Source organism: Melopsittacus undulatus, chromosome 9 (assembly GCF_012275295.1).
Source record: "Melopsittacus undulatus isolate bMelUnd1 chromosome 9, bMelUnd1.mat.Z, whole genome shotgun sequence".
Classification (NCBI taxonomy): Eukaryota; Metazoa; Chordata; class Aves; order Psittaciformes; family Psittaculidae; genus Melopsittacus; species Melopsittacus undulatus.
Genome location: NC_047535.1, coordinates 10,550,027 through 10,560,149, shown reverse-complemented (window position 1 = coordinate 10,560,149; position 10,123 = coordinate 10,550,027). Strand labels below are relative to the sequence as shown.

The window sequence follows — 10,123 nt, the reverse complement described above, 5'->3', positions numbered from 1 at the left end:
GGAGTGAGCCCCTTCTTGGAACAGGCCCTGCAGGAGGGGAGTCGAGTATGGTAAACTTATTGTTGTTCTCCGTAAGATGTCCAAAAATAAGCAGTATTGCATTTTGTCTGAGCTCCCTTGCTGCTTTACAAGGTGGAGGCTTTCCTAAGCATGTAATCCCAAATTCTTCTTCAGGTTGGATAAAGGTGCCATGCCTGGCCTTTTTGCCCACCTCATAATTCCCCCAGCAGGGTTGCCAGCACAATTGTTTTGGGGCCAGATGATGAACTGTGTCCCTGAAATGGGGCAGAATTTTAGAATGCACTTTGGAGGGGTTTGGAATATATTTGTATGTGTGACTGAGATGGCTTCTGTGATCACAACTTGCATGGACACCCATATGGCAGCTGAGGGGGCAGCGAGCAGCATGGGAGTCAGCCTGAGCTGACTGAGGCTGGGCCCTGTGCAACCAGCCGTGCTGCCCAGGGAGAGAAGCACTCTTACTGTGTTCCAGTTCAGCCATTCTTAATGATTTTGTTTGCCTCACTGGGTGTTTTAACTCTGTGTTTCATCACTTCTACCAGCACAAGGATGCACAGGCGTAAGAGACCAGCCAGGCAGGATCCTGCAAAACTACTGCTTGTAAAACTCATTAGGGGTGGCACAATAGGCTCATGCTCCATCCTGCTGCTGCTTCTGCAGGGTCAGAAACTTCTCACACTGAGGAAAGGCAGCATGCTGGGGGGGCTTAACACCCTAAACCAGCAAACCAAGGTTTGCCAGCCTGCCTTTTACTGAATAACTAAGACCAAATTTTTCTGAAGCATTCTCAAGAACCAAGTCATGCTTCGTCAAGATGAACCTCTACTGAACAGTGCCTTTTATAACAGCCTGTCCATTTCCTCACATTCTGCCCATGGATGGGTAGAAGAGCTGTCAGCTGAAGAGTCTGGGTTCTTCAGGGTCCCTGGGGTAGCTCTGTTGCTGCACAGGGACTATAAATCCCTTCAGCTCATTATACAGAGACGTCCTCAGCATGGTTTTCTTTCTGATTAATTAAAGCTTTTTCATTGTATGGCTCAATGGGTTATGGAGTTTGTTGTTGCATGGTAACTTATTTTTAGATAGCAATGGTAATGTTAGTACTGATTTTGCACAACTCCTTGAAATTAACTATTTAGACCAACAGGTAACTGCTTTTTGTTAGTTTTACCAGATATTTTTGTTCCTTATTATAGGGTTCACTTAACTTCCTTTTCAAACATCTTTTTTTCTTAGAATAAAACCTTAGCTAATCCTTCACAGGATAATGAACTTGGGAATGCACTTGGGAAATAGTTACTGTGAAACAGAGAACATTTTGCAGAGGAAAAGGAACAAGAGAAGCTTTCTATCAATCTCTTTTTGGAGCATTTGAGTTGATAACTAGTTAAATTTTAACTTGCCTGGAAAAACAGATGCCAATTTTATATTCCAATCCTTAGTCTATTTCTGCAAGATGTGGGAGGGCCTGGAACAGGCACAGCAGGAGCACAAATCTGAAACTCCCACAGCTCAAATGAGACTATTTCAGAGTGATTATCTCACTGGTTCTTACTAGAAATTCCATCTGGAAGATGATAAGTCTTTCCCAGTGAAACTTTCCAAAACTTTTCTGGTTTTCCACCAGTTGTAATTGAAAATTTTGAGTCTAAGTTAGTTGACAAGTCCCTGTTGTTGCAGTCCAGCTTCAGACCAGGCCTTTGATGCTGCTTTTTTAAAGCAAAAGCCAAAAAACAAAACCAGGTCAGGTTTTAATCTGATGACAAAATAGTGACATAACTGTGATCAATAATTGAGTGTACATGTGAAGAAAAATATAAATGAAGTTGCAATGATCTTGTTAAAAGTGTCAATTTTAAGGATGATAGATCATCTCCAAGTCCATTTTTTTGCCTGTTTCTGAAAAGAATTAATGGGACTATCTGAATTTCATTTAACTTGAATATTTGGGCATTTATGGAAATAATGCATTCAAACACTTTGTGAGTGATGCCTTCTCTGGTTTCTTTACATAGCTGTGCCTGACTTTCCTGAAAAGACCTTTATAAATGATAGAGAAAAATATATAAATCCTACCATACCAGAAAGTGGTTTTTATCAATAATAAAATACACAAAGTTATTATTACTCTTACAGACTGCTGGGCTAGTTGCAGAAACAGGTACCTACACAAAAACTAGCTCAGATTCCTTTTGCTAACGAACAAAAGCTGAACGTAGTGAACAATCTGCGTGATTACTGATTAACAGAACGCAGATGTGTGCAGAGCAGGAGACAGTATGTCCCCAGGAGGGGCTGCCTCGCATTGGTTGGGGTTTATCCCTTGACAGTAGCACTCTCCGACTTGCGCTGTACGAACCGCCCGAGAGCTGTTATTCCCCAGCACCGTGACTCCACCGGCCGCTGCTGGCCGCCTCCACCTCGGCTCGGCTCGGCTCGGCTCGCTGCACCACCACCGCCGGGAGGGGTCTGCGCCAAGAACCCAACTTGTCCCTTTAGCTCTTCCTCTCGGCTACCCCGCCAGTCACGGGCCTCCCCCACTGCCCATACCCATTGCTCCAGGGCAGCAATCTGTGTGACACCGGCGGCTCCGCCCGGCCAGAGACAGCACCCGCCCTCCGACCGGGGCTTCGAGCGCCAGTCGAGCTTCATTTCCGCATCCGGCCGATCTGATCAGCTGCGCGCTGAGGAAGCTCTATGGTGAGGCCTCGGGTAGTGGGGAGGCCGCCGCGGAGTCGTCCTGCTCGGTGACGGCAGTTAGAGCCCCGCGAATCCCTGCGCCACCGCCTCAACTCGGCCTCCTGCCCTGCTGGAGGGTGCGGCAGCGATGAGCTTCCAGGAGCGGCCTGAGGAGAAGGTGTTGGCGGTTGCGGGCACCCCCGTGCGCTCGTTGGGTACGTGAGGGGCGGCTGGGCTGCGCCGGGCGAAGGCGGGTGCGGGGGGTCGGAGGAGGAGCTGGGGCTGAGGGCAGCCGGCCCCGGGCAGAGCTGAGCGGCCGCTGGCAGCGGAGCAGGCCGCGGAGCGCAGTCAGAAGGCTGGGGTCGGATGCACCGGAGACCGAATGCGTGCCGGGGCCACTGGCTCATTTGTGCTGTGCGGTGTGGCCTGTGGATCGAAGTCCTGTGTCCTCAGTAGGTCTGCACATAATAACCATAGCTTGCCCATACGAAACTTACAGTAACTATTGTCTCATGCTTGCAGACTTTTAAAGTTCAGTGTATGTGGTGCTTTAATGAAGTCCACTTATGTTTTCAGTGACAGGCTAAGACCTTTATTCGGTAGGCCTGGTTTATTCCCTAACTATGAAAGCAAAGGGTGGCAGTGTATTAACATTTAGGTATTCTTGATGCACGGCCATAACAAGTGATACTGCCCCTCTTTTTCCTCTGTAGACTGGAGGAGGTTTTTTATGTATATGAGATGTCTTTGAAACACTCTTATTTCTTTCTTTCTGTTCTGCTTGTGTTCAGAAAAAACTGTTCACTGGGAAGTTCACGATATGGGACTGGGAACAAGGGTGGGATGAACAGGGGCATTTCAGTGTTGAAATGCTTTTAATTTTTAAACAGGAAAATACAGTTGTTTTAGCTGAAACACTAAATGCATGCTGAACTGTCACTATTCTTTGGTGTAGATCCTAGTGATGCGTCTCCAGATGAAGGGGTAGTAGAAGATCTGCCTTTAATAGATGAGAAAGCTGTGGAGCAGCTGACTGAAGGACTGCTTTCTCATTATCTGCCTGATCTTCAGCGATCAAAATCAGCACTACAGGAATTTACGTAAGCAAATTTACAAAACCAGCTTGTTATATGTGCATACTTTTTTTGCCACTTTTTTTTTGGGTATAATGTTCTAGCTGCCCTTAAGTAGAATATAGGTTATTGAAGCATTTCTGTGTTCTGACTATAGATCCTTAATATTTAAGTGATTTGTGCAAGTACTGGAGTTGCAAAGCTGCAGTGTGTCCTACCAGAACTTGTGTAATGTTAGAACATTAAAATCTCCTAAGCCAGGTATAATAGAAGACACATAGATTTCTTAAATACCTCTTCATTCCTGTAGAGGAAAGTCTGCTGAAAGCTGGATTTATTTTACTTTCAGAGATGGAATTCTTATCCAGGGCACCTGGTAGTGCAGTATATTGTTTGTTGTCCTGTTTCTAAACTGTGTTGTAAAAGATGTCCTTAGAGAATAAAATTCAGGAGCTGAACAGGGAAGAGTTCTCTGTACGTTGTCGTCTCACTGGTAGCTGAGAATAGTTTATTTCAAATGCAGGCTAGATCTGCTATGGATGCAGAGATGCTGGAAAGGGCTTGAAAACTATCCCCTTGGGCTTTGCATGGTACATTGATTTCAGTTTCACAATGTATGATGCCAGAGATAGACTGTGTCTGGAAAGACTTTAGCTGATTTATGTGGGGTGAAGGATCCTCAATAAGCATCAAGGATCAAATAACTTAGTCTTGCAACATGATGCAGAAGTATCTGAGGGCAAAGTCAAGAGCTAATTGTTCTTCCCTTCATTCAGCCAAGGGTGTTTACTCGCTGCAGCCTGCAGAGTGCCTGGTCAGGTTTTTCGGATATCTATCTTGGATATCCATGCTGTACAATGCCAGCTGAATTTGTGTGTACTCAGCTGGGATTTTTCTAGGACCACTTACTCATGTCTATTGAAATTGCCTAGCAATGCATAAGAGGGATCTGATATTGGGAAACATGTATTTATATTGTTACCATCAAAAGTTGTACTTATTTAAAGGGGTGGTTGAAAAAGAGTGTATGCTGCTTTAGTTTGGTTTTATACATCTTTTCTTTGTTTCAGACAGAACCAAGTGGTATTGTTAGAAACATTAGAACAAGAGATTTCAAAGTTCAAAGAGTGTCACTCCATTCTTGAAATTGATGCTTTGGTAAGTGTTACTAATGCTTTTTTAAATCTCTATTGGTGTAGATTTTATTGCTGAAGCATTAATAGCAACTTGTGTATTTTTTTTCTTCTTAATGACCTGCAGGAAGAGAACCAACCAGTTCAGATATTCAGGATAAGTTGTTGCTGGAGAGGGTGCAGAACCAGCATATTCCCCTTAAACAGGAAGGGTAGTGGGAAGAAAAAGCAGGCTCAGACAGTGGTATTAATTCCAGTTGTCCAGAATTGGTAGCCAAAGCAAAGGTATGCCATTTTTCAGTAGAACTGAGGCTCCCATAAGAGCTCTGTGCACCTTTCCAGACTAGCAGGAAGGAGGCATGAAACAGTGGTATATGATGCATAAAGTTGTAGTATTTTTATTCTTTTAACAACTCTTAATCCAGCAGATTACTGGATGTACCTGTTGTGATATGTCAGTTTTCTATAGTATGTGTAATATGTAAACTGTATATAAAAGTGAGCATGTTTAATCCATTATCAAACTGTGCTGATAATCACTGGTTTTGGTCGCTGTTTTGCTGTGTAGCTTCATAGAACAACTATTCCAACTTGACAGTCGCTGCTATTAATGGTTATGGGGTTTTTTAAGTTTTCAGAAGCTAAACACTATCACAACAAGTTGGTGAATATTAGAAATGAAATGATGATGCTCCATGAGAAGACAACAAAGCTAAAAGTGAGTGCGATAAATACTCTTATTTTCCAACATAGATATCTATTTACTTACGTATTATTGACTCCCAACTTTGATTTTTGGATGCACAGTGAAAGTTCTGATTAAAATAGAATCCTCAATCTACCGAAGTGGAATTTTTCAGTGGTGCTAAGCCATGTATGTTTTTAAGCATTCATTTACTCTTACCTGTGCTTGAGCAGTAAATTTGAACATCATTGTCATATTCAGATAGTATCATGCTTTGTTCTCTTGCTTAATCCACTCTCTTCCAACTAGTTCTCTTCATTGTTTCAGTTTCTGTGCCTCTTTAATGAAAACTAGAGTGCCATAAATGTAAGAAATTTTCCTACTTAATGTAATGTTAGCAGTGACATAAATTCACTGACTTCATCCTATATAGGCAGTCTCTGGTTACATTAAGGCAAGAGTGTTCAAGACCAGGTTGGATGAATATGATATGGTTTAGTGTGAGGTGTCCCTGCCCATGGCAGGGGGGTTGGAACTAGATAATCTTGAGGTCATTTCCAATCCTAACTATTCTATGATTCTATGATTAGTCCTTTAGTACATTCAGCAAAAGGATTTTCTCTGGGAGGCAATAAATTGCATGATATGCCCCTTGTCTGGTGTACGCAAAGGATGACTTCTAGTGAGAGTGAAGGGAATCCAGTTTGTATTTTCCCTATGTAAATCACAGATTTGCCATTCTTAAACAGTAAGATAAAAGTGGGAGGGAGGAAGAAAAAATTAAGGTTATGCAGCATTCAGTCATAAGCAGGGTGGATTGGAAAAGGTAATGTTAAGAGTATGGGAGGGCTTTTGTTTGTATCTCCAACTTAAATACAGCTATAAATTATTATTACAGCTATATTGTTTTCTTGTCTTTTCTGTTTAGAAAAGAGCACTGAAGCTGCAACAGAAGAGGCAGAAGGAAGAACTAGAACGAGAACAGCAACGTGAGAAGGAACTTGAAAGAGAGAAGCAGTTAACAGCAAAACCTGCTAGGAGGACTTGAAAGCAGAGCATGCAACAATCTGTCTGAATTAATAGCTTCTGGATTTTCTGGAATTAAGGCAGATGCCCCTCAAATGGGGCTATAGCTGTCACTAGCAACAATCGACTCTCTAGTATTATAAAGTCCAGAATGGTAATAATAGGGTGGATAACATTCAAATTTTTTCATTTCAGCCATTCAAGTTGCTTTCTTTTGTAATGTTATGCAGTTTGATATATAATATAAGTTAAAATTTATATATCTATATGTATATAGGGGAACTTGGGCTTCACAGTTCTAAATACCTGTAAATTTTTTTCATCTGTTGTTTTTGTGCTTAGAATTCTGAGATACTCTCAGTGACTGGCACATACACACAACACAATACCAGTTAAAGTTCAGTTCTCATCACCAGACTTCAGTGGGCACCCATTTCACAGTTGACATCTCTTTGGGTTCATAAGCACTGACTCTTTGTGCAGTCTCTGTTTGGTCTATGTCTAATGAACTGAAGAAAGTTCCAGTGTATCTGCCTTAAAGCTCACTTTTTTGCAGCAGTCTTTCTTTTTTTCTGCTTTATGTAACTTTTAATTAAATTCTCAGCTGAACTGGTACAGGGAGGGGGAAGCAGACCACTAAAGGTCTCCAAACTGATTTGTGCACAATGCAAAGATGAATGAACTTGTGCTTCCACAAACACTGGAGTCAAAACAGGGACCTGTTACTTCTGTAGTGGTCCAACAGGATGCCTGTGTGGTCCATGCAGATTTCTGGAAGATTAGAAGGTGTAGTTTCCTCATTCTGTGTGACAAAATAAAACAAGCAAAATGCAGCAATTTCCACTTCATGTGAGTTTCAGTTACTGACAGGAAAAACTACTGCATTTATTTTTTTCCTTAACCCATGGTTCACTTGCACTTCAGGGCTATGTAAGAGAATTTCTGTTACTGTCCTTGCCCAAGTTGGCGATTAGTAGTGTGTACGGATGATACATGTGGAATAGAGGCTGATAACCTTTTCTCTGAATATAATTGCTCTCTTGCAGCACTTGGTATGAACTCCCATACAAATGAAAATTCATGTTGTCTAGATTGGTGAAAGAGCTTAAACTATTGGTTCCTACAGTCTAAGAAACTGCTTATTTTGTGGTGTTTTTTTAGTACTGTACAATTGGTGTGTTTTGAAGTAAGATGAAAGGTAATCTATGTAAACTTTTCCATAAGATCTCTGTGGTGAGGTATCAAAGGGGCTCAGTCAATTTTACTTTTTTACACAGTGTGCACTTGCTTGCACTCTTCTGTATTGCAATGTTCTGAACTTACTTCCTGTTTCTGTCATGTTTTTTGTGAAAGACACTTTAATGAGTAATCATCCAACACGAAAGGTAAACTGGGATAATGTTTTGGAACAAGGAGAACAAAGTGCTTGAAGTAGTCTGAAGAGACACTGAAATGCTGTTACAGGAGCAGTAATAGATTAAAATTTTTCACAGGTACTTTTCCTGTAAGTTGACTGGTGTCTGTTCATTGCCAGTGAATTGTTGGTGTGTGCTGTGGTTTGTATTTCTAAGAGAAATGTGAAGAATTTCCACAGTCCCTTTTTGGAGCAGAATGTACATAATTAAATGTTATTTCAATATTTTAGTTTGTAATGTAATTTCAAAACTAGATTCTGGGAATTTAAATACTATTAACGTATAACGTGAATCTAGATGCCTCAATATGCAAATTGGGATTAAATTTCTGTGGTATTTATTTTGTATTCCCTCATCTAGAACCCTAGTGTGGTTTCTTTTTGTGAAGAACTGTGGGGTGTTTGTTTTGTTTCAGAAAGTGTGGCTGTGTTTACTGAAAACAGAGAATTTAATCACAGAAATTGATGGCTTCGCAATTGCATATTTCAGGTTTTCTTTGAAATAATTTCTGATCAAAGGAATAAAAGCTGGCAGTGCTTGCCTGAGGAATAACATAAGTAAAAAGATAGCAATTTTTCATATTGTGGTAAAATATTTTCTGTATGAATAAGTAATTAATTTTACTAAATAACCTTTTTGTAGTAAAGAGGGAAATTAATATATATACGGGGGGGCAGTGTTTGGTCAGTTCACATAACTTTTTTGTTAATGAGATCGTAAATCATTTCAGTCAAATCTGCAATTTATTGTCTTCATATGATGTTCTTCAGAATACTCATGTCATGATGCATAAAAAGCAGTGTTGGATTAATTTAACAATAATCATCTAAAATGATATGCCAGCATTAATATGCACAGGTAAAGTGAGTATACATTTAGTCTTCCTGTTACTGTGTATACATTTAGTCTTGCTTGATTTTACAATAAAACTACTTATCTAGTAGATCAGTGTAGTAGTCTTAGGCATTATCTTTCTGACTCTTTATTCCATGTACAGGAGGAAGCACAGGTAAGCTGTGTCTTTTTAAACAGGCAAGTTTTAAAACGATCTCTTTTTGTACTATTTCGTTGTCAATGTAATCGCTTGTCAAGTCATGGCAGTAAAAGTAAGACACTTAACTGTGTGGTAACTGAATGTTTATTTTGTCAGATTCTACAAATTTAGGAATTACTGTTGCTAACTGAGGAATCTTGGTTTCTTGTACTCTTATCTTTGTTACTCTTAAATTGGATGCTTAAATTGGGTTACCCCACCTATAGCCTTACAGCTTTACATGAGCCAATTTTTAATCCAGTGAAATCTGGGTTTTTTCACTAATTGTGTTACCTTTGCCATGTTCATAAAACAAAATTTGTTTCCTTTTGGAAAAACGTTACTGAAGACTTTATTTGTTTTTATTTGTGTGACCTAAGTGATAATAGCATAAATAATAACGTGGAGGTTGTTTCCATAGCTGTTCTGTTGGGATTCCAGCAGTTGAGAGAGTATTCTGAATTACCCTTCAGTAGACGCTTTCTGCCATCTGCTGCTTGCTTTGCAGCACTGCTACCTCTTCTTAATTCTCACCTTGGTGCTTTAATGTCTCACCTTGCAGATGTCATTTTTGTGTGTTTTAAACCTCATTAATTAAGTTATTTGATCTTTCTTGGAGTAGTTGTATGACTATAACTAAATTACTGGTAACAACTTTGCAGGTCTTGGAGTTAGTGATATAAATCTGTATGAATACAATTTACAGGAGCAAAATTATTCAGTATAGCTATTCGTGTGAGGCAAAGCAATGTGTAAGGTAGAAAGATGATTAATTTTTAAATCAAAGTGTAAGCTTAAATTGAAATAAACAGTTTATTTTGGTGCAAATATCACTGCTTTCCAGTAATTTGAAGTACACTTCTCCTTATTCTATTGTTCTCAGTCTTTGACAGAGTGATTTGTAGAAAAACAGGCACCGAAACTAGACAGTCACATCACCACCATCCCCACTGTATGTCTTCAAAACAGACCTTTGTGATAACAGTGCAGTCAAGAACTCCTACAATCTGACAAATGTAGTTTTCTCAAATATTCTCTCTGTAGCTGATAGAACTAAA

At 40.2% G+C, this 10,123-nt stretch overlaps 1 protein-coding gene across 2 annotated transcripts; it reads left to right on the top strand.

Moving 5' to 3' along the window:
- Positions 1–2,688: 2,688 nt before the first annotated feature.
- On the top strand, positions 2,689–9,893 carry BLOC1S6 (biogenesis of lysosomal organelles complex 1 subunit 6). Of its 2 annotated transcripts, XM_031048692.2 has the most exons (5): positions 2,689–2,915; positions 3,656–3,800; positions 4,844–4,931; positions 5,538–5,624; positions 6,520–9,893. In XM_031048692.2, exons 1-5 carry the CDS (start codon positions 2,849–2,851, stop codon positions 6,637–6,639), a joined length of 507 nt encoding a protein of 168 aa, XP_030904552.1. In that variant the 5' UTR covers positions 2,689–2,848; the 3' UTR covers positions 6,640–9,893. The 2 variants fall into 2 exon arrangements, with proteins under 2 accessions (XP_030904552.1, XP_030904553.2); XM_031048693.2 differs by lacking the exons at positions 5,538–5,624; positions 6,520–9,893 and adding an exon at positions 5,034–5,521.
- Positions 9,894–10,123: the final 230 nt, after the last annotated feature.

What these genes read in the sequence shown, in the direction of transcription:
- BLOC1S6 (XM_031048692.2), top strand. Translation starts at nt 2,849, where the DNA reads ATGAGCTTCCAGGAGCGGCCTGAGGAGAAGGTGTTGGCGGTTGCGGGC. An exon ending in TCAGCACTACAGGAATTTAC is followed by an intron (nt 3,801 to 4,843) that starts GTAAGCAAATTT and finishes TCTTTGTTTCAG; the next exon opens with ACAGAACCAAGTGGTATTGT. An exon ending in TTCTTGAAATTGATGCTTTG is followed by an intron (nt 4,932 to 5,537) that starts GTAAGTGTTACT and finishes GGGTTTTTTAAG; the next exon opens with TTTTCAGAAGCTAAACACTA.